The 23749-nt window shown below is 46.2% G+C and overlaps 7 protein-coding genes across 8 annotated transcripts; 5 read left to right on the top strand and 2 right to left on the bottom strand.

The window, feature by feature from the left end:
- Positions 1-1521: 1521 nt before the first annotated feature.
- LOC5495507 (serine protease 1-like) lies at positions 1522-2501 on the top strand. Its single transcript, XM_001353813.4, has 2 exons — positions 1522-1804; positions 1875-2501. The coding sequence occupies exons 1-2, from the start codon at positions 1545-1547 to the stop codon at positions 2437-2439; spliced, it is 825 nt and encodes a 274-aa protein (XP_001353849.1). The 5' UTR covers positions 1522-1544; the 3' UTR covers positions 2440-2501.
- Positions 2502-3885: 1384 nt separating this feature from the next.
- On the top strand, positions 3886-6692 carry LOC4813497 (transmembrane protease serine 3-like). The gene is made up of 3 exons (XM_001353816.3): positions 3886-4179; positions 4237-4792; positions 5846-6692. The coding sequence occupies exons 1-3, from the start codon at positions 3920-3922 to the stop codon at positions 6665-6667; spliced, it is 1638 nt and encodes a 545-aa protein (XP_001353852.2). The 5' UTR covers positions 3886-3919; the 3' UTR covers positions 6668-6692.
- Positions 6693-7018: 326 nt separating this feature from the next.
- Positions 7019-7877, bottom strand: Jon65Ai (Jonah 65Ai). The gene has a single exon (XM_001353804.4). It carries the CDS (start codon positions 7852-7854, stop codon positions 7066-7068), a length of 789 nt encoding a protein of 262 aa, XP_001353840.2. The 5' UTR covers positions 7855-7877; the 3' UTR covers positions 7019-7065.
- Positions 7878-8304: 427 nt separating this feature from the next.
- tant (tantalus) lies at positions 8305-10046 on the top strand. Of its 2 annotated transcripts, XM_001353817.4 has the most exons (3): positions 8305-8703; positions 8757-9601; positions 9680-10046. In XM_001353817.4, exons 1-2 carry the CDS (start codon positions 8633-8635, stop codon positions 9571-9573), a joined length of 888 nt encoding a protein of 295 aa, XP_001353853.3. In that variant the 5' UTR covers positions 8305-8632; the 3' UTR covers positions 9574-9601; positions 9680-10046. The 2 variants fall into 2 exon arrangements, with proteins under 2 accessions (XP_001353853.3, XP_033238688.1); XM_033382797.1 differs by having other exon boundaries at positions 8757-10046.
- A 976-nt stretch (positions 10047-11022) lies between these two features.
- LOC4813269 (transmembrane protease serine 12) lies at positions 11023-13959 on the top strand. The gene is made up of 3 exons (XM_001353811.4): positions 11023-12567; positions 12627-12802; positions 12862-13959. The coding sequence occupies exons 1-3, from the start codon at positions 11966-11968 to the stop codon at positions 13512-13514; spliced, it is 1431 nt and encodes a 476-aa protein (XP_001353847.4). The 5' UTR covers positions 11023-11965; the 3' UTR covers positions 13515-13959.
- A 1241-nt stretch (positions 13960-15200) lies between these two features.
- On the bottom strand, positions 15201-16264 carry LOC4813467 (brachyurin). The gene is made up of 3 exons (XM_001353803.4): positions 15788-16264; positions 15631-15729; positions 15201-15563 (listed from the first exon to the last, which is right to left on the bottom strand). The coding sequence occupies exons 1-3, from the start codon at positions 16242-16244 to the stop codon at positions 15250-15252; spliced, it is 870 nt and encodes a 289-aa protein (XP_001353839.3). The 5' UTR covers positions 16245-16264; the 3' UTR covers positions 15201-15249.
- Positions 16265-18946: 2682 nt separating this feature from the next.
- Positions 18947-23399, top strand: LOC4812864 (organic cation transporter protein). The gene is made up of 3 exons (XM_015187727.2): positions 18947-19626; positions 21549-21991; positions 22057-23399. Exons 1-3 carry the CDS (start codon positions 19232-19234, stop codon positions 23202-23204), a joined length of 1986 nt encoding a protein of 661 aa, XP_015043213.2. The 5' UTR covers positions 18947-19231; the 3' UTR covers positions 23205-23399.
- The last annotated feature ends 350 nt before the right edge of the window (positions 23400-23749 follow it).

Genomic DNA, 23749 nt, shown 5'->3' with positions numbered 1-23749 from the left:
AATAAAGTGCAGTTAATGCAAGGGATTAAAGATATCTGTGGGAGGAAAGCCGCAGGATAAATGTTATCTTCTAATTAAATGGGAGAACCAGCTATTTTCCATTTCCTTTCCAAGAATAGAAGCAATCTTCAGGACAGAAATCTATTTTAGTTTCGGCCACATACGAATCCCGCTTAGCATTTATGGCCCAGACACGCACAAGGACATGCCACATGCCACATGCCCCACACAGGCGGGCAACAACTACATGTGTCAGCATGAAAGGCAATGAATTGTTTTTATGTGCTAATGTCCCCCGAAAGTCCGAGACCCGGGCAGGGCATTTCCTTGGGCATTCCCATCACGTAAGGCGATTTGATTTCAATTTTCCCAGATTCAACTATGGCCCTCTATCCCTTGCCCCCGCCCCCAAATGACTTGGCAGCTTTTGTCGGACACCATTGCGTATGGTTAATATGATTTAAGATAATCGCTGGGAATTTCTGCCACTCGACAGAGTGGCACTGAGAGTGGGGGTGTAAATCTCAATTCGGGCCAAACACAATCGTTAAGTCGTTCGGGTTGTAAAATTATATTTTTGCAACTTTAATAAATCGAATTTCGAATAGAATGATTTCATTGAAGTGGGATTTTCCCACACCTAAAAATAAAGCTCAAAAGTCGCCCGTTCGTTCCGCTCCATTGATAAATATCTGCGCAAAGCATTGTCGTCATTTATAAGAAATCTTCGCCTTATCACGAGTGGCAGGGCAGAGTGCTAGACGTCTGCCGCCTTTTGATTTCTTCGAGTGCGTTTAATTGAAAGCCTGCGGTGTATCCACTAAGTAATCTAATAGATTTCTCACAATCGCAGAAAAAACAACAATAGGCCGTTGGTGGAGGTGAACGATAGCCGGAGATACCAAATAGGCCAAATAGAAAGCCCTGCCGATAATGCCAATATCTCTCAAATGATAACCAGAACTACACTGAAAGAAAAATGGCATAGCTGAAAGAAAAACACTCATGTTTGAGTTAAATATTCGGGTTTTCAATGCAAACATAGAGGAAAATTTTATAATTTATATATTTTAAATACAAAAAAAAATGTACTTTAAATTTTAAGTATATTTAAAAATATTTAATTTAAATATGGATAATATTTTGTTTGAATATTTTCAGTTTGAGGTCAAAATGTAAGTGAAAACAAGTACACTCTCGCCGCAAATCTATTGGAATACATTTTTAAATTTAAGTGTAGATATTCGATTCTGAGGGCTGTTTTCTCTAAGTGTGCATACATACATATGTACATCCTTTCCGTAGAAAGCGGGAGATAGAAAAATGGCAGGCGTATGCTGCTTATGTTTTTCGAGTTAAAAAGCCACAACTCACGCGCGCCGATAAGCGCCAAAAAAAAATCAAACGTTCGAAATAAACAGAAATGACTTGGTCAAAACACAAGAGGCACGGCACGGCCCGGCAGGCCACGGGCAGGGCACTCTGATAAGCGATTTATATAAAAAGAACCGTTTGGTCAGTTGGTGGACATTCATTCGATCATCATGAAAGTGCTCGTAGTCTTCGCTCTGGCTTTGGCCTCCGCCTCCGCTGGCCTGCTGCCCCAGGTTCTGCCTGTGCATCCCCGTGACCTGCCGGTGGTGCCCTCGATCGAGGGTCGTATCACCAACGGCCAGGCCGCCTCGGAGGGACAGTTCCCCTACCAGGTGGGACTAAGCTTCGGCAGCTCCAGCGGCAGCTGGTGGTGCGGTGGCTCCATCATCGACAACTCCTGGGTGCTCACAGCTGCTCACTGCACCAGCGGGTAAGGACAACTCTTTCTCTCTCCAGCCTGCAAGAGCATTCTGACAAAAGATCATACTGGCTTTCTTTAGTGCCTCTGATGTGACCATCTACTACGGCGCCACTGTTCGCACCAACGCCAAGCTCACCCAGACCGTCTCCAGCTCCGGCTTTGTGCAGCACGCCAGCTACAACAGCGTTGTCCTGAGGAACGACATCTCCCTGATCAAGACCCCCGCCGTCAGCTTCACCTCGGCCATCAACAAGGTGGCTCTGCCCTCCATTGCCAGCAGCTACTCGACCTATGCCGGTGACACCGCCGTCGCTTCCGGCTGGGGCAAGGACTCCGATGCTGCCACCTCCGTGACCAACACCCTGCAGTACAGCGACTTCACCGTTGTGACCAACTCCGTGTGCGCGAACACCTACGGCTCGCTGATCATCACCCCCAGCGTCATCTGCATTGCCACCCCCAACAAGATCTCCACCTGCAACGGCGACTCTGGCGGCCCATTGGTCCAGAAGAGCACCAACATCCTGATCGGCGTCACCTCCTTCGTCTCGAGCGCTGGCTGCGAGTCCGGCGCCCCAGCCGGCTTCTCCCGCGTCACCAGCTTCCTGGACTGGATCCAGTCCAACAGTGGAGTCTCCTACTAAGCAGAGCAGCAGCACTCTTTTTTTTCCAAAATAAAAAAACCGATTATAATCTATAAAATGTACACGATGGTTTTTGTTTTGGGATAATGGGGAGGGGTTCTCAAAGTACCAATATTTTAGGAACTTTTTTTTGATTAGAGTAATTATAAGTAGATAGAATACTTCTGTAGTTCTTATCTTTGTTTCCTCTATCTGCTGTTGTATTTAATCAAAGCACTTGAGAGACTCTGATACGTTTCTATAGAATTTCATAATAACAATTATACACACAATAGAATCGGAATTAAGTTACGAGTAGCATTAATTATATTTCTAAGAAATAACACGGGGCAACGATTCATCAACTATAAAAATTCGATTGCTACCTTTATACTCATCGGTGCTATCCAGCGAAAATCTATCTGAACCGACTCCCAATAATCAATCCTATTAGGCCTCCTCGATCAGAAACCTAATTACCAATCACTTCCCTAAGATCATAATAATAATAATAATAATAAACTTATCTCCAAATATCCCCTCATAATATGTACATCCCAAGCCACAGCACAACCGAAATATCCAATCCAAACAAACCGACCTCCACACAAAAACCTCTAACTGGCACCAACAAACGAGCAAACTCTCTTCCACTAACCCTCCCCCAAAAAACACTAAATCGAAGACACCAAGTCATCATACATACACTGAGAAAAAACCCAGCACAATATATGTATAACCAAAACTCTAAGAACTGTAAATACTCCTTCCCTCCATCTCTATACATAATCTGAATGGGTTAAAGGATTAAAGAAACTAGCTGAGAAGAGAAAATCCTCCTCACTGTTAAGCTTCAAGAAAATACTTTCAGTTTCTCAATTGAGAAATCTGAAGAATTATCATTGAAATATCACCAAAGATACTTAGAGTGTTACACAATGAAATGTATGAAGGATCAAAATGTATTTTGCAAACAAGCTGAGACAAACTGCCACAGAAATGCCGACATCTTTTGTTGTATACTTTTCAGTGCTCAAAAAAAAGAGAAAGAAATAAAACATAAAAACATCGATATCAGGAGGAGATTCATTAAAAACTTCAAATTGTTTAGCCCCGTCATAAATTGTAATCTTATTTTAGCACACTGTTCGATCGTGGAACGAGGTTCGGAGTCGATCACTGAACGATTAGAATACTGGCACTCGCATTCGCATTCGCTGTCCGTTTAATCGCATCAAATCTCTTAAGATGCAGAACGATTAAAAGTTCCAGACATCGCGGTGCTCGTATCTGCAAACTGATAAAATATCCTGCAACTGTGCAAAGACACACTGATTAGGTGGTCAAATTTATGATCGAAATAAACGACAGGTGACTAGCCTGATTAGACCAAACGGGCCATGGGCAATGGGCCATGGGCAATGGGCAATGGGCCATGGGAATGGGTATATAATGGGCAACCAGTCGATGGAGTAATCATTCGTTAAACGATCAAACAAACATGAAAGTTCTAGTAGTTCTCGCCCTGGCTCTGGCCACCGCTTCCGCCGGCGTCTTGCCCAAGACGTTGCCTGTGCATCCCCGTGACAGAATTGTGAGCCCATCGATCGAGGGTCGCATCACCAACGGCAAGGACGCTGTGGAGAATCAGTTCCCCTACCAGGTGTCCCTTAACTTTGCGAGCAACAGCGGCGGCTGGTTCTGCGGTGGCTCCATCATTTCCGCCGAGTGGGTCCTCACTGCTGCTCACTGCACCAGCGGGTAAGTGATCGAGGAATTCGCCTGGAACCAATACTAACCGATTTCGCCCTGCTTTAGTGCCTCCTCTGTGGTCGTCGGCTATGGTGCTACTGTCCGCACCGCCCCCAAGTTGACCCAGACTGTGACTAGCTCGAACTTCATCCAGCACGCCAGCTACAACTCGATTATCCTGCGCAACGACATCTCGCTGATCAAGACCCCGGCTGTTGCCTTCACCGCTGCCATCAACAAGGTTGCCCTGCCCGCCATCTCCAGCAGCTACTCGACTTATGCCGGCCAGACCGCCGTCGCCTCCGGCTTTGGCAAGACCTCCGATGCCTCCAACTCCGTGGCCAGCCATCTGCAGTACGCCGAACTCACCGTCATCGCCAACTCCCTGTGCGAGCAGACCTTCGGCTCATTGATCGTCACCGATAGGGTCATCTGCGTTGGCACCTACAACGGCGTTTCCACCTGCAACGGCGACTCCGGCGGCCCCCTGGCCCTCGATGGCACCCAGATTGGTGTCGTCTCTTTCGGCTCCAGCTCTGGCTGCGAGGTCGGCTCCCCCGCTGGCTTCACCCGTGTCACCTACTACTTGGACTGGATCGCGCAGAACACTGGAATTTCTGGCTAAATGAAATTCTAGAAAATTATTCTTCCGAACAAATAAAATGCATTTGAAAAAATCCCGTACTCCATTGCCTATTATCATTATTTTACGGATGAATTGTTATATTCAATATTCAATCATTATTCCGAAAGGAACCTTCGACTGAAATGAAGATGTTTGGCTCAGTTATAAGTGTTTCCAATAGCATTAATATTTGAGGGATATGAAATGGTACGAAAACGAATAGATTTCCCACATTTCTGGAACACGTAACTCAGAAATAACGAACCCGATTATGAGCTGCTAGTTCTGGCATCTATAAAAACCATAAACTAAATTGGGTTTTAGAAATCAAGACATTCCCGAACAAAATCCGTTCAGTTTCCATAGAAAGGTGATTTTACACAACCACAAAATGGCATGGAAAATGGAAACACAGCCGTTATTAAATTAAATATTCGGTATTTAAATAAAATAAATAGTTAAGTTTAATATAAACATGAATGTATTAAGTGGACTTTATAATATGACCCATATTTAATCTTTATAAAAAATACTTTAATTTAGAAACTATTTTTGTATCTAAATATGAAAATATTTAGTTTAAAATTTAGGTGTATTTATTAAAATTATGAAACATATTAAAAATACAAGTTTTCTTATTAATTCAACATTTTAGGGAAAATCGATTGGTACTTGTACTTTGTAAAATCTTAGCTTAAAAAGCATGCATTCTATGAATTCTATATATTTTGAATTCCCCGTAGAGCGGCCAATAAATAGAAAACCCACAATATTCAACCGATAAGAAAGGTCCCAGTTCTGTTTTAAACTGGAGAGATATGAGAAATCATGATAATATGGGGTGTGTCTGGGATTCCGGAAAAAAAATTGCCGTTCTGTACAATTGAGGTGCATTGATATACGGTCGAATAAAGTTATCAGATGGTGGTGAGGGGATTGTAAATTGTCGTCTTAACTTGAGGTGAATGCTTTTGAACAGTGGCAATGATATGGTCCGATTCGGAAGCCGCCTATAAAAGCCCCTCAATACCGCCACTGTGATGATATTCGTTTAACATGAGAGTGCTTGCAGTTCTGGTTATTGCGGGGATTGCCTTGGCGGCAGCCCTGGAGGAGGCCGTGCCCGTGAAGGACATGCCCGTGGGCAAGAATGTGAACGGACGCATCACCATGGGCTATCCGGCGACCGAGGGCAAGGTTCCGTATATTGTGAACCTGGTTTTTAGCAATGAAATCGGCGCATCCTGGTTCTGCGGCGGCTCCATCATTGACCACACGTGGGTCCTCACTGCCGCCCACTGCACGCACGGGGCTAGCTCTGTGAAGATTTCCTATGGCTCCGTGTGGCGCAACCAGCCGCAGTTCACGCATGTGGTGCAACAGGGGGACATTGTGCAGCACGAGGCATACAGCACGACGACCATCAACAATGACATCTCCCTCATCCGCACTCCGCACGTGGACTTCTCGTCGCTGGTCAACAAGGTGGAGCTGCCCCGCTACGAGGATCGCTACAACAACTACTACGGCTGGTGGGGCCTGCTCTCCGGCTGGGGGAAGACCTCCGACTCCAGCGGCGTCGCCGACTACCTGAACTGCGTCGACATTCAGATCGCCGACAATTCCGTGTGCGAGGCCCACTACGGCACCACGACCATCACGCCCAACCACGTGTGCATCGCCACGCCCGAGAACAAGGGCTCCTGCAGTGGAGATTCCGGCGGTCCCCTGGTCCTGCACGACGGCAATCGCCAGGTGGCCATTGTGTCCTTTGGCTCTTCTGCTGGCTGTCTGTCGAACAGTCCGAAGGGCATGACTCGCGTCACTTCATACTTGGATTGGATCCGTGACCACACGGGCATTTCCTACTAATCAATAAATGATTTGTGAATAAAAATATAAAGCATTAAATGCATTCCCATTTCAATCAAGAAACGCTTAAGTAAATGCTTGAAAATGTTGCAGACTTCGATTGCGATCCACGTTTACTTGGAAATGACGAGGGGACCCTTCAACTTGGCGGCATCGCGCTGCTTGAACACAATCTGGTTGGCGATGCGATCCAGATCTGGGTGCTGGTCAATATCCCTCACTGTGACAACTGGCATCTTTCTTGTTAAAGTCAGCCGGAAAAAAGTGTGTGATAAATGGGGATGGAATGGTATCTATTCAGTGACAGAGTCACTAATCCTTCAAATTATGAGCATTAAAACATGGCTCAGATTTTTGTTTCCATTTAAAAACATTTAATTCTTCAAAGTAATGCTCGCTTAGTAAGAAATTCCAGTGTGATCACGAATCCAGTCCAAGTAGCTGGTGACACGCACCATTCCCTTGGGACCATTGGACAAGCAGCCGGCGGAGGAGCCAAAGGACACAATGCCTACCTGGCGATTGCCGTCGTGGATGACCAGGGGACCGCCGGAGTCGCCGCTGCAGGTGCCCTTGTTCTCGGGAGTTGGGATGCAGATCAGATCGCCCGAGAAGCTGCCGTAGTAGCTCTCGCATACAGAGTTAGGGCCGATCTGGACATCCACGCAGTTCAAGTACTCGGAGACGCCGCCATCGTCGGAGGTCTTGCCCCAGCCGGAGACCAGCGCCCACCAGCCCTGATAGTTGTTGTAGCGATCGTTGTAGCTCGGCAGCTCCACCTTGTTGACCAGCGACCAGAAGTCCACGTGCGGGGTTCGGATCAGAGAGATGTCGCCGGAACCATGCTCGATGAAGTCGTTGCGTCCCACCCAGTGGGTGTACTGGGCCTGGAGACGCCACAAGGCGCCGTAGTAGATGGTCACCGACTCCATACCGTCCGTGCAGTGCTTGGCGGTCATGACCCAGGTGTTGCCAATGATGGAGCCACCGCACCAAGTGCCGCCGCCATTCTTGCTGAAGCCCAGACCCACAATATAGGGGACCTTGCCCTCGTGCGCCGGATAGCCCATGGTGATGCGCCCCTCAATGGAGCCCTTGCCCACGGGCACATCCTTCCAGAACACTGGTTTCTCGAATGCCGACACGGAGGCAATCACTCCCAAAAGCAGAACCGCCAGCAGCTTCATTCTGATTCAAATACTTATTGGAGGCTACTGAATGATCGCTGGGAGTTATATACCATACCCCTCGGTACTGCGCAAAATTTTGCCGGAAATCAATATAAATGTTAAGACCATATAATTTACAATATGCAGATAAGCAAAGCCACCATTTTAAAACATATACTAATACTATACTAAATGTCCGTTTTATCTATGTATATGACTAAAGAAACTTGACGAAATCTTCAGACAATAAATGTTTAGCTATCGATAAGATTTAATCATGTTTTTCCCTTATCAGCTTGAATAAAATTTAATATAATTGAAAATACATATACAAATAACCAATACAGATATTATTTGAAAATAGCAATGGGCGCGACATTCAAATTCATCGACCTTCCTAACACAGGCGCCCCCTGGTGCATTTTTCTCCATAATACCACGGTACGGGCCCACTACATTCGATATCGATATTGGTATCGATAGACTTCATATGGTTTTAGGCACTCTGGCAACTCATAAGAAAATAAACATTTTTTGAGCAAAAAAATTTTAGCAACAAAAATACGCACAGCAGGCGTTAAAATTATAGCCACAAACTAGTGTGTCGCTTATACTTCACATTAATTCCTTCGCTCAAAGTTTTGAACCGTCGGATTGTTCGAGAATTTGCCGCCCGGTGGTGGCAATCGTCGTGTGACCAGAAAAACCCCCCCCAGGAGATTACCGACAGACGACCACAAAGGGTAAAGTTAAAGCTAAAGGAAATGCTTGGTTCCGCGGCCAACAAACAGTCGTAATGGATAACATTGTGCATAACTTTGCCAACATCACATTTCAGCCGAAAGAAGTCGGATTGTCGGAGAATCGGTGAGTGTCTCACGCGAAACAAAATTAAGTCAAATTTTAATTTCGTTTCGCAGCTCCGGTAGCAGTAGCAGTTTCTCGTGGAGCCTGAAGCCCATGGCTACGGCCATGTCGGACGTGGAGGAGATGCAGGATGCAGGGTCCAAGGAATCGGAGGCCAGCGAGAGCAGTGATCAGTCCGATGAGGTGGACTCGCAGCTGAGCCGCGGGGAGGACGATGACAGCGACTGGCACAGCGGGACCACCCGCAGGGGCGGCGTGGCTCGGCGCCGCATGCCAGCACGCGTTTCCAAGGACAACTTCAACCGCGTCTGCAGTGCCATCATGAAGCCCATAAAGAAGAACCGTCGCAAGGAGCTAACCACCAATTCACAGACACTCAAGAGCATCGAGAAGATATACACCAACAAGCGCATGAAGAAGTTTACGCCCACGAATCTCGAGACAATCTTCGAGGAGCCCAGCGACGAGAATGCCGCCGATGTGGAGGACGACAGTGAGGAGTGCTCGATCAGCAGCCAAGTGCGAATTGTGAAGTTTGGCAACCGAAAGCTGCGACGCGCCATTTCCTTCAGTGACGGACTGAACAAGAACAAAATCCTGTTGAAGAAGCGACGCCAGAAGGTGAAGAAGACCTTTGGCAAACGCTTCGCCTTAAAGAAGATCTCAATGACCGAATTTCACGATCGCCTCAACAAGAGTTTCGACAGTGCAATGCTCGAAGGCGACGAAGGCGATGCCGGAGCCGGTCCCGGAGGAAGAAACGCTGAAGCCAAGACTGCCATGACCATGGACGACATACAGCTGCACACACTGAGCCAGTACCACATGCACCAGCCGCAGCAGCAGCCGCAGCCGGCGGCGTTCGAGTAGAGAGAGACTGAAACATCTGCATACATATGTACGTAATATCATTATTGCACTCGGATAGATTGTGTCACTGTTTTACACCTTACACCCATTGCATAAATTACAATAGATATTACGAATAGTGTCCAAATATAATGTGACCGCAGGGAGTTCCCATTGAATGCTGCTGGGCCTGCAATCTCGCATGCGGTCACCTGTACTGATACCAATTATTGAAACTAGGATTACCGACCGATCGTTCACATTATTTCATTGCGCGCCCCTAGCCCTAGCTATAGATCATCGTTGCAGGAGTGCCGTCGAGCGTTTCATTTGGGCCGTTTCACAGTTGGAGGTGAACTACTCAAACCCATTAAAACTATCCACCCCATGTGTATGTAAATAGCAAGTAATTTAAACTTATCATCCAGCCATAGAATACGATTCTGTGCGTAGTCCGTAAGTGCAAAATAAATGTTGTAAGAAAATGTGAAAAACACCATTCTTTTATAAATGAAATGCGAAACGGAAGCCCTGAGGCATTCGCCAAAGCGACGACGCACAAGGAGAGGTGGCGTCGCAAAATGCGAAAATGTTGGGGAATAGTGCGAAATTAAATAACGGCAGAGGCATTAGCAAGTGCAATAAAATGCAGCAACAAAAACGCGCCCATTATTAATGAGTGCAGTGCAACATGCAACGGGCAGCGCAGCCCCGCCGCGGCGGCGTGGTAATCACAATTCGCGATTATGCTTATGCATTGGTTTGGTTGGGTATCGACGCACAGCACGAAATCGAACTGCACAACAAGCGCAGCAGGTGGGGTGTTATGATACGGGGGGATAGAGAAAGGGGGGCGGGGCGGGTGTAGAGCATGCATTTGCATAATCATTGTATTGTTGCTGTTGCTGTTGCTGCTGCTGCTGCTGTGGATTATGTTTTTTTAGCCTCATTACCGACGAATTCGATTCGAACATATCACCGAGACGATTTTGTTTACTTGCTTGGCTAGGCGCAGACCAGACCGCAGCAGTACCAGTAATTTCCTAAATAGACAGGCAACAGAAATACTTTCAACACCAAATAAAAGTTATTTCTGGCAGCCGCAGGCGGTGCACGAATTAATTTAATTAAAAGTACATATTTTTAATGCTGCACTTCCATTTCCTGCTAAGAATTCTGCACATGCCACATGCAACCAACCAGCCCATCAATGGAAAACTGTTAATTTGTTTACGAGCCACACAGCAAATGGCAAGCATGCGACAGAAAGACCCGGCAATAACCTTGAGATTGGCAGAGTCAGAGAAGCTGCACAGTGGGCTGTGGTAATATCAACTGTTTTCCTACACCCACGCAGGGAAAACAGCACCTCAACAAGCCACAGGCCACAGGCCACTGTGCGAAGAGATGAAATGCGAGACACCAGACATGCAAAATTATAACTGTATCGTGTAATCTTATTGTTTTACTCACCGCTAGACGCTCGCCCTCTCTCTTTCTATCTCGCGTTTTACTCAATGAAAGCATTTTCGCTAAAGAGATTCCCTCTTACTGCATAATGAAGATTAAGAGAGTAGAGCACTGTACGCGTGATGTAATAGCACCAAAGCGGGGAGATAGCTAGAGTTACAGCCTCAAACACAATTTAAATGGTAAAACAACTAGGCAGCAGCACCATACAAACACACACACACGCGTGGGTATTTTCGCCACTATGTCAAGAGGGAGACAACCGATCAAAAGGGCAGCCGAACTTTGAATGAATGAGGAAGAAGGAGATGGAGAGAAAGAATGCAATGCCCTGTGTGACTCTGTCAAACGGTAAAAAGCGCAAGCGTGACCACATCAAAGCTGCAGTGGAAGGTGGAATGAAGGAATATGATGAGAGTAAGCGAGAGTGAGATGAGAGCATATGCAGATTGACATGCAGTCAAATTAAATGAAATTGATGCAACTGCAATACAATTGCGAGCACAAAATGCGGCTGCAGCGGCGGAGGTAGCAGCAGCGGTGGCGTTGACGGGGCCAAATTAATGCAGCAAAATAGACGAAATAATTAAAGTGGTTCGAAGAAATGGCTGGCGAAAGAGTTTATAAAAATGCTGGCAAGCGGCGCGCGCCGCACCAGTACCTTGCGAGACGCTCGTCGGTGTTCATGTCAGTGGCAAGTGGCAAGGTGGCAAGCAATAAAACAGCAGCAGCAGCAGTAGTAGCGGTAGCAACAGAGATTACAAACGCGTTGTCCAGCGTAACGGCTTTTCGAAACGGGAAAACAGCGCAGTGACCGACCGACCGATCGCGCGAGAGTTAAGGTGCGGCGGTGGCCAATGTATTAAAGGAGGAAGCAGTGCAAAAGTGCCACTAAATTAATCGCAATTAACAGTTAAATGCGTGCGCGAACAAAGCAACGCAAATGTTTACACAATCAGCAGGTGCCTCCTCCTCCATTGTTGCCACAATAACGAATCACATTCGGAGGCGATCCCCAAATCGGAACCACACCACGCCTCAATCGGAAACGAAGCTGCTCACCTGGATTGCCCTGCTCTATGCCGCCTCCACCTCCCTCGGCGGCTTGGCAGCGGCACTGGACTGGCAACAGGTTAAGCCAATGTATTTAGTGTCCATGTATCCGGGACCGTTCGGCATGGCCATGTCGCAGTCTCCCTCTTCCTCCTCCTCCTCCACCATTTCCTCCTCCATGGAACAAGATGCGGAAACGAGTGCCAGCAACCTGGAGAGCCGCATCAATGGAGGAGGAAATGGGAATAGCGACGAAGATGTGGATGTAAAGGAGCCCTTGGTCTTGAATCTGGAGACCACACCGCTTCTAGAGAAGATGCTGCCCGAAGGGGCCATGGCCATGGATCGCATATTCGGCGGCAACGTGGGCAATCCTCACTGCTTCCCCTACCAGGTGGGCATGTTGCTGCAGCGTCCCAAGGGTCTGTACTGGTGCGGAGGCTCTCTGATCTCCGATCAGCATGTGCTGACTGCGGCACATTGTGTGGACATGTAGGAATGGTATGATATCTGCCACAGAACCCATCCCTTAACCGATTTTTTCCCTGCAGGGCCAAACGCGCTCTGGTCTTTTTGGGCGCCAACGAGATCAAGAACGCCAAGGAGAAGGGTCAGGTGCGAATGATGGTGCCCAGCAGTAATTTTCACATATATCCCACATGGAATCCCAAGCGTCTGAAGGATGACATAGCCCTGATTCGACTGCCCCATGCTGTTAGCTTCAACGGTAAAATCGATGGATTTTCAGACTATAGAGGAAGTAATACCCTTTAAATTAAATTCCAGAACGCATCCACCCCATACAGCTGCCCAAGCGGCACTACGAGTACCGCAACTTCAAGAACAAGCTGGCCATCGCCTCTGGCTGGGGACGCTATGCCACTGGCGTCCATGCCATCAGCAATGTCTTGCGGTATGTCCAGCTGCAAATCATCGATGGGCGGACATGCAAGACCAACTTTCCGCTCTCCTATCGCGGCACCAATATCTGCACCAGCGGGAGAAATTCCCGCTCCACCTGCAATGGAGATTCCGGCGGACCACTTGTTCTGCAGCGAAGACAATCCAAGAAGCGAGTGCTGGTGGGGATCACCTCCTTTGGCAGCATATATGGCTGCGATCGCGGATATCCGGCCGCCTTCACCAAGGTGGCTTCGTACCTGGACTGGATCAGCGACGAGACGGGCGTCAACTCACATCAGGACACCACGGAGGCGATTTTCTTCGATCAGTATATGAGGGACTATGGCAAGCCACGCCAGAGTCGAAGATTGGAACAGCAGCAGCAGGAAGATGAGCAGGAGGATGATCAGCCAGATGAGCTGGACGTGCGTCCCAGCTCCGACGAGGACCTCTCCGAGGATGTCAGCATGCGTACGCATAAGCGCCAGCGTCCTCGTCCTAGACCCAAGTCCGAATACGAGTTTTACTTCTTATAATCCAAAATAAACATTTATTTTTAAATAAGCTGATATAATAACATCCTCGAAATTAAAAAAGATACCTTCTTCCTCTTTTTTCCTATGCAAATTATGTAAATCATAGAATTTTTTTTCAAAAAAATTTTTTTTTTTTTAATTTAAAACTTTTTTTTTAATAACAATAAAAAGTTATTGCAAAAAGTAACAAAATATTAAATATTATTCAGAATCATATTCTAGTCGGATCCAGATCCAAAAGCAGACGTTATGAATTTCTGAATTCTGGTAAAAAGTGAATGTTTTGAGGCAAAAAATTAAACTATAAAAATTATAATCCGAACGAACCAAATTACCAACTTATACTAGTATTAGCCAGAACAAGTGTAGATATTTTAGATAAACTCAACAGAAGAATACTTAAAATATTTAAGGTTGTTCAACAATTGTTATTTCGGGAAAAAAATAAAATAAATATGCAAACAGCTAACTTTAGTGAAATTATTTTGTTTTAACACGCCAAAATTCGTTGTTGCGCCAGCGAAAGTTATTTATGTGTACTTTGAGAGGTTAAATGTTTTGTAAATCGAATGGATAAAATAAAAAAATCACCTCGCAACCCACAGAAGGCCAAAGGATGTGGAACCGATCAGGGTGTTGCTGTCGGTAACAGCAGTGGCAGCTAATTAGAGTAAAATTAGATTGGAAACCAATTCAAAGAACTCCACGAAAGTACTCACCCAGCTGGAGGCAATGGCACTCTCCCCGCTGTAGTTTCGGTAGCTGAAGTTCGACGATTTCACGGGTAGATTAGCGGGTTGAATGTATTCTACAAATGAAGAAGTGAATTACTTATTCAGCTAGGATTCCGGAAAATATAGAGTTAAGTGAATATCCCCCACCATTCAGTTCAATTGGCACTGGCAGCTTGATCAGGGAAATGTCGTTGCTAAGGGTCTCTGGAGCCGAATCCTCGTGCACGATCACGTACCGAGTTTGCACAAAGATGATCTCCTGGACTTTTTCCTTGGCATTGGCTCGATTTTGGGTGCCCAGGTAGACATCCCAACCGGTGGTCCGTGCAGTGGGCAGCGGTCACAATCCAACGATCGCTGATCAAGGTTCCGCCGCACCAGGCAGCTCCTCCCTCAACGTAGGCGAGGAGTCCCACTTGGTAAGGGAACTGGTTGAAGAGGCCAGTGCATCGCTCTCGACGTTCAGATTTTTCACGGACTTCCAATCCACGGCTTGGGCACCGAGAATGGCGATCAGCAGCACAACCGACGCGCCTGCGAATTTCATTTTGATTATAACTGGATTTGTTCGCAAGAATCGGATGACTTCTATGCTGGGTCTATGGTGCTGCCCACAGGCCAGGAATAAACCAATGTGATTTGCTATAGATTACGGCCAACTCTGATAATGGCGATGCTACCAGTCATCGATAAGGTAAAAGACCGCACATAAAACCAGAACTGTGCCCAGAATGAGTTTTATAGACTTATCATGCTGAGATCTATCTATTCGGAGTAAGCTTATCAAATATAAAGATGCCGAGCCCACGACTAAGGGGATTATAGCATTTGAACTTTGATCTTATTATAAAACCTCTTTGTTTAACAGATTACTACTCTTTCTCACAAAGGACTGCCTGTCAAACTCATACAAAGTTCCCCTTTAGTACTGATCAATTAAATCATGGGAAGGTACTTCTTTTAACAAAAGAGAAAAATTTATTTTGAAGACACTTCCGCTTTTAGTTGCCGTAGTTGGCGACGCCAGATTTGGCCTCGATCCAGTCCAGGAAGGAGGTGATGCGAGTGAACACACCGGGCCATCCCACCTCGCAGCCAAAGGCAATACCAAAGGAGGTGGCTCCGATCAGAGTGTTGCTGCCATCGGCCAACACCAAGGGGCCGCCGGAATCACCGTTGCAGGTGGAGGTACCACCAGTGGTCTTGATGCAGATGTTGGTGCCGCCGACCAGACCCAAGTACCAGGGAGAGCAGCCGCTGTTGGACATGATGGGCACCTCAATGAACTGCAGAATGTCAGTGACAGCAGTGGCAGCTAATCCAAAGAAAGTGGAATAAAATGAACAGGGTTCATCAGAGAGTTCTGCGAGCAGGTTACTCACAATCGCTGATCAAGCCCCAGCCGGAAGCAATAGCAGTCTCCCCACTGTAGGTATTGTAGCTGTCGGCCTTTGCCGGCAGTTTGGCGGGCTGAATGTACTCTGCCAAGAGAAGAATAAGCTTAAGAAGGATTCCTAGGAATATAGAGATCTACCATACCATTGAGCTCAATTGGGACGGGCAGCTTAATGAGGGAAATGTCGTTGGTAATGGTTTCAGCATTCCAGTCCTCGTGCACGGTCACATACTTTTTCTCCACAAAGATGATCTGCTGGCCCACCTCCTTGGCATTGGTGCGATCGTGGGTGCCCAGATAGACATCCACCCCGGTGGTCAGGCTGTCTGTGCAGTGAGCAGCGGTCACAATCCAACGGTCGCTGATCAAGGTTCCGCCGCACCAGGCAGCGCCTCCCTGAACGTAGAGGAGTAGTCCCACCTGGTAGGGGAACTGGTTGCGGCTGGACAAAGTGCCACCGGTGATGCGACCCGTGGGTGCACCGTGACGGATCTTCGGGGCATCGGTCTCGATGTTCAGATTCTTCACGGACTGCCAATCCACGGCCTGGGCGCCGAGAATGGCGACCAGAAGCACAACCGAAGCGATAGCGAATTTCATTTTGACTTGAACTAAAGTTTTCACCAAGAATCTGATGGCTTTTATACTGGATTCCCAGACCAAGTGTGGATCATATTTCATTGACTATCTGTGCTGTATTACCCAGCGCCTGGAATAAGCTAGGGTAATTTATTACAGATTGATAATGGCGATGCTGCTAATCTTCGATAAGGAAAGGAACGATTGCTATCGATAAGGAACGCCGGAGCGAACCTATAAGTTTGAATTGATTTGGCCCAGAATGAGTTGTATGGCCTTATCATGGCCAGATTTTCCCAATTCGTAGTAAGCTTATCGATCTGAGCCATGACGAGCCCATGACGAAGAAAAATATTGTAAGAAACTATTCAAAGAAAACCCCTAATCTACTATAACCAATAAAAAGCTTATACCAACTTCAGACAGAGAGTGCTTTGTTTGACGGATTAGTATATAGTTGGATGTATATCTTTATAAATGTTATAATTAACAATCAAAACCATAAGCTAAAGATTATGTACTCTTTTCAAGAAGTAGGTACTCTGCAGAATTGGAAGTATGTTCTAGAGATTTGAATATCATTTCGCAATCTTATCGCTAAGATAGTCGAGACCGCAGACATCGATTAGCAAGGGTATGTGATTTAATTGTATATTTTATTGAGCACGAAACAATAAATCTATTTTCTTCGGTAATATTCCGATTAGACGATGACATGAAAGAGTTTTGCTGACCGGTTTCGATGAGCTTCCTGCCGACTCATTCGTTATTCGTTTGTGGCGTCTTCCCCACTCCATTCATTCGCACCTCTACGCCAAGTCCAGCGAATTCATCCAAGCCTAAACGTTTTACTTCCCCTCAATTTAATTAAGAGGCTAAGTATTTCTCAAAACACTTCCAGACTCATTAAAACGTATTACTTATGGAATCCAATAAAATTAATATATAAAAAGTTCGTACACACAAATAACTTGAGAAAAGGGGGAGGCGGCTAAAACAGAAACAAGAAAACTAAGCGAAAAATGAATCAAAACGGAAATGGATTGGGATTTATTGCAATTATTTTTTTGTGTGTTCAATTGAAGGTCGTATTAAAGTTAAAAGACGAAACCTTGCCACGCCAAAAGTTCACAGAGCGAGAAGAGAGAGTCTCCAGAGAACACCCACCGCACATATTCATCCGTAGAAGGACAAGTTTACGCATTTAATTAGCGGCAGCTTTCTAAATGTGGAAAAATCCAAATGACACCTGTCACCAGACAACAGCCTAAGCATGCACACATTAAAAATTAAATTAGCCATATGACACTATCTCGATATACATATACATACATATCTCTGTTGGAGAGCCGTTCTATGAACTCCCCAACAGCTGGCCAAAAGTCCTTGGAATATCTCCAAAACAGATCTAATTAAAACATTAAATGCGTAGCACAAAACAAAATAAAATAAACGTAGATAAATAAATTCAAATAAAATTAAAAAGGAAGGCTAGCTTTTGTGGGGTCGAATGTTGAAATACACTTAGATTTGGGAGAATAAGAACGGCGCAACACTTGAGAAAGAATTCCATTGGTTAAGGTAGAGTTTTCTTAGTAAATGATTCATTACTAGATGATCCTTATTCGCAATTAAAATTTATAAATGATTCTACTCAAATTTGCATATCGATGACACGTCTTTATCTTTTAATACCAATCAATCAACTGCAAATCTTCAATGCATGTGCAAACTTCTAATCAAATTTATGCAACGCACACACTTTGCAAGAGTATACAAGAGAACTCGTAAAAATGTAATTTATAAAGCAAGATTAAACTGGTTTGAGGCGGCGAAGCGGTCAAGAGAACAATATTTTGTTGTCGTCCAGTTGTAATGAGGATTGGAAATTATTTGATATATCAAATCAGGGTGCGACTTCATAATTAATATATTGTAAATGCATGCATGTGCCACTGAGCGGTGCGGTGCAGTGCGGAGGAGGAGGAGGAGATCCATGTAACAAATGTATCTTTATAATTGAACAGAATACACAAAAATATATATAACTAAGATAAAAACACACAGGCACAAATATTAATTTTGAACAAATTAACAGTTAAGCGAAACAATAAATAATACCCAAGCATCTTTAAAGGCCCGAAACCTGATCGTTCGGCTATATAGAACGCTTAATGTCTTTGACGAGAGTTGAATCCCCTCCTGGTGGCAATTTATGAATGGACTGACGTATATGTTCGCTCGTGCACGAATTGAACAAATAATATGTATCTTTGGCTAATTTCCTCGATCCTCGGAATGGTTTGAGCATGAATCACAAGCATTATGCCGCCTTTTGGGGTGTTATTAATAAAGCCCGCGGCTCCCGGTCCCGACCCAGCAGCTGTGCTCGAAGATGTGCAACCACCTTGGAACACGAGGTGCACTCTTGATGGGTGCAGAGTGGAGTCATGCTTGGCCAGGCTTAAAAATAACGCCACCAAATGCCGACCATAAGATCGGCGATCATAACGTTTTCGGGGCTCGCCAGTGTCCCTTACCCGATCCCGATCCCATACGATGCCGACTTTTGATTCTGATTCTGATTCCGATTTGAACCGGTTTACCAGCTGTGTGAACCAAACGAAACAGCTGCTCGAATCAAACTTTCGCCTGCCTGCGCGGCTGCCTGCCTGCCCCGGCGGTATGTTTCTTGTTCTGAGCAGCAAGTGCAGCAGCAGCAGCAGCAGCCGCAAGCCCGGACCGGAGCAGAGCGGAGCTTATATAAAAACGACATTTGGCGCGCGTGCTCACTCAGTTGCAGAACAGAAACGAATTCGCGCGCGTGCGCCGTCAGCTTTTGAACACGAGTTCGCTTTCGGTTTCGGTTTCGATTTGGATTTAGATTTGAATTTTGGATTTGTTTTTTTTATATGCATTTGTCGGTCTGCACAAAGCCCAAAACGAAGTTCTTCTGAGAATAAAGCAAGGTTGCATAAATATACACTCGTATATAGTTTACCAAGAACATGGAAGGTCAGGCCAAGCCAGCATACTTCGTCAATGAAGCATTCAATCATGAAGAACACCCGCATGGGGGAGGCGGAGGCGGAGGTGCAGACAACCTGCATCGACGGAAGAGCGGCGGCACCACGAAGGAACTTCAATTGGATTTGGGTCAGAAGAAGGGTCAGGATCTGACTGGCAACAGCGGGGACAATGGCAGCCTACCCAACATTGATTTCGATGACATACTGCCGCTGATTGGGGAATTTGGCAGATACCAGAAGATTCTGTTCATCTGCATGATACCCTTCTCGTTCTTCGTGGCCTTTGTGTACTTCTCGCAGATCTTTCTCACCCTGATACCCGAGCAACATTGGTGCCATGTGCCAGAGCTAGATGGCCTGGATGTGGAGGCCAGGTGAGTTATTCCACTGGGTTTTCCCTCAAAAAATCTAGCACCTTGCCAAGCTAAGGCAACATTTTGGCCATTTCGTAGTCATGTTCCATGGCTTGGCTATGGGGCGGGCTTAAACTCAAGCTCGGCTTCACGTAATCTGTCATAAATATGCAAATGGAAAAGTTGATTATTTACTAGCACAGACGGCTGTGGATACGAGGTACTTCAGTGGCTGGGCTGTCGTTCGCGTAAGTGTTAAACTATAATGAAGATATCGTGTTTATTTAAATTATCATGAATACATATACTGCTTGCCGCTGCGACATTTCTATGGATTGCCTTCCAGTTATATTCAAGACATGTTAAACAATACTTTCCCTCTGTTCCTCAATCTCCTTTCTAGCTGGCATTCTATTCAGTCTGAATACCTGTTTGCACAAGTATCCCATCCGGAAACAATCTCATTGTGCGTACATGGCAATCGAAGCAATGCGGTTCCGTTTCACTTTCACAAAAAAAAAAAACGCACTTGATCGATTACTAGACACACTCGTACAAGTAAAACTACCAAACGATCGATCGACAATAGTCCCAAATCACCTTGAAATCGAAAGGCTAAGGCTAATACCGGTTTGTGCGTGTTTTTGAACCCCAGCCAAAGTGGATAATACCAAACCAAACCCATTTGACCAAGACCAAAATCCGCACAGTTCTAATAGTCAAATTATAATGTAAGAAAAATAGCTTATTTCTTAAAGCTTAAAACGTTGTTCAACGTTCGATTTGAATTGAATTGAAAAGCACCTAAAACGAATGAAACGTAACGAAACGAATTTCGAGTTTCGAGTTTGAGTTCAAGTGTTCTGACCAACAGAATAGTCATTAATGCGTCCAAGTTGGCTTAGAACGGCATGCCTGACCTTGGGCCATGATTGAGTTTCCAGTCAAAGCGACGGCTTAATAAGGCAAAGAACCTTACAAAACGTTCGTTCATCTGTATAATTGCTGGGGTGGGCAGCAGTAGATAGTTAGTAGCCAGCCCCCACTCCTGGTGGTGGTTAACTGGCAGTGGCAAGGAGTGAGGGTTTTCCCCCAACGGAGAGTTGGATAAGATACAAGTATTAGTCAGCCAGTGGGCCGTCTAATTAGCGGCAGCGCAGCGTGAATGTTGCGACAACGCAGCAGGCCAGGCAGGCCCCAAACGTGCCGCACACCAGAGCCAGTACCAGTCCCAGTGCCAGTGCCAGTGCCACTACGAATACGAGTAGCAACATCAACATCCACTACAGACTGCCATCACGAAGACTAATGTTGTGCGGTGGAGTCGCAGCGGTAATGTGAGTCGAGCTTTATGATGGAGTGCTGTGGAGTGGAGGTAACGAATATTGGACACGCTTTCAATTACACCAGAAGACAATTCATACATTTAGTGGATAGTTAATGGAAATCGTAATTGTCTCATGGATATACTCGGGAGTTCTTAGAGTTCTGTACACTTTTATGGTAGGGAGTAGCAGTCCCTTTTCACAAATTAAGTATGCAATCAAATATAGGTCGAGGTTCAAATATAGCCGTTTTCATAGTTTCATAGCTAATTCGCTACCAACCATCAATATCGCTCTCTTTCCACAATCAATCTTCATTCTAAATAGAGCATTATTAAGCTTAAGTGTAGTCGAAAACGTTTCGAATTGAAATCGCATTTTCAAGTACCCCTTCAAGATCATGATAATTAAGTTGTCGTACAGATACATGCATGATCTTAGTGTCTGCGTGTCAGCATACGCTGTATACGCAGTGCAGAAGTTTTGACCATGGCTTGGAGCTACTGAGAACTGAATACCCAGCCAGACGAAGACAATCCGACGCCTGACCCTGGGGATGTGTTAATTGCCGCCACTACGAGTACCCAAACTAAGTCTCTACCCCGTTCCTATCCACAGACTGGCGCTTTCTATACCCATGATGAATGGGGAATACAACAATTGTTACATGTACGATGTGAACTATACCGAAATTATGGCCCAGGGCAAGGTGATGGCCGATCCCAAGTGGCCGAAGGTGAAGTGTCGCCACGGCTGGTCCTACAACTACACGGAAATACCCTACTCGACGGTGGCCACGGAGCAGAATTGGGTGTGCGATGATGCCGCCCTGCCCACCTATGCCCAGTCCATCTTCTTTCTGGGCGCCATCGTGGGGGGCCTTCTGTTTGGATGGGTGGCGGATCGCTACGGGCGCATTCCGGCATTGATTGGCACCAATCTTATAGGCCTTTTTGCTGGCGTTGGCACTGCCTTTGCCAACAGCTTTTGGGAGTTTGCTGCCATGCGTTTCTTTGTGGGATTCGCCTTCGACAATTGCTTCACTATGATGTACATACTGGGTGAGTGTGCAAGCTGCCACCTCAAGTGAAACTCCATCTGATTTAAGGCGTTATTTTTCTTCCAGTTCTGGAGTACGTGGGTCCCAAGTATCGAACGTTTGTGGCCAATATGTCCATTGCCATATTCTTCACGGGCGCCGCTTGCCTGCTGCCCTGGATTGCCTACTTTGTGGCCGATTGGAAGTGGCTAACGATCGTCACCTCCGCCCCACTGCTGCTGGCTGTCTTCACTCCCCTGATTGTCCCGGAGTCGGCACGTTGGCTGGTCGCCCAGGGTAAGGTGGACAAGGCCATATCGATACTCAAGAAGCTGGAGCGACGCAACGGCCGCCAGGTGCCCGCCCAGACGTATCAGCACTTTGCTGACAGCTGCCGTCGCATGCGGGAACAGGAGGCCCAGAATGGCAGCTACTCCGTCCTGGATCTGTTTAAGTCCCCCCGCCTCCGCCGCACCACGCTGCTGCTCATCGTCATTTGGATGGCCATCTCTCTGGTGTTCGATGGGCATGTGAGGAACGTCGGCTCCCTGGGGCTAGATATCTTCTTTACCTTCACGGTGGCCTGTTTTACCGAGCTGCCGGCTGATACTCTCCTCACCGTGACCCTGGATCGCTTTGGACGTCGCTGGTTGGCCTGTGGCTCCATGGTGGCCAGTGGTGTTTTCAGTCTGTTGGCTACCGTTGTGCCCGTTGGGGTATACTCCGCCGCCTTGGCTATTATGGGGCGTTTCTTCGTCAATATCAGCTACAACATTGGACTGCAGTGGGCGGCCGAAGTGCTGCCGACAGTGGTGCGTGCCCAGGCCGTGGCTTTCATCCACATCATGGGCTATGTGGCCAGCATCATTGCACCATTCGTTGTATACTTGGCCAACATTTCCCCGGCCCTGCCGCTTATCATTCTGGGTTTGCTGGGCATCTTTGGTGGCCTGTTGTCGCTGTTACTTCCGGAGACCCTTAATCACGATTTGCCACAAACCCTCACTGACGGGGAGGAGTTCGGCAGGGGTCAGAGCATTTGGGACTTTCCCTGCCTGGCCAAACAGGTGGACGAGGACGATGAGTCGAGAAGAAACACTGATGTGGAAGTTCGTTCCCAGGCCTTCGTGAGGGGCACCCAAACCGGAGCCTCGCTCACTGCCTCTACGGGCGGAGAGCTACGCTCGAGCATATTGCGCAGATCGGTGAAATCGCGCAACTCCACGAAGCTCTAGAGGATCAGTCAATGTCAATCCCCTAGCTCTTAGGTAGTCAAAACTCAATCAATTGTAGCCTTGCCTTGCATTTTTAGCATCGACTAGCCTCTAAGCGTTTTTTTTTTTTTTGAAGACTTTTGTGATACTAGAAATAAGAAATTTCATGCGCCTCTGAACAAAAAATCAAATAAATAACGAAATATCTCACGAAAATGTTTTTTTGTTGGTGGGTAGAAAGTAGAAATGGCATGCGTTCCACATGCGTTGGGCCCTATCACAAACGTATTTGCTGAGTACGCTCCCAGGTCTTCGGCTCGCGCCGCCCCAGCAACGCATTTCCTGTCACAGACACCTATTTTTGGAAGTCAAGCAAAATAAATGAAGAATGGGCGGCAAGTGGGTGGAAAATAAAATAAAAACTGGTATTTGTTTGATTTGTTGAAATATGTATCTATAGATACACATGTAAATTAAATTAGAAAATAATAAATATTAAATGAATAGAATTTCACAATTACATCCTTATTTTATCCAGGTTTTTGCAGTGGTACTTCTTACTCGTG

This window comes from Drosophila pseudoobscura, chromosome X, assembly GCF_009870125.1.
Source record: "Drosophila pseudoobscura strain MV-25-SWS-2005 chromosome X, UCI_Dpse_MV25, whole genome shotgun sequence".
In the NCBI taxonomy this organism is placed as follows: domain Eukaryota; kingdom Metazoa; phylum Arthropoda; class Insecta; order Diptera; family Drosophilidae; genus Drosophila; species Drosophila pseudoobscura.
This window is presented reverse-complemented; position numbering and strand designations above follow the sequence as displayed.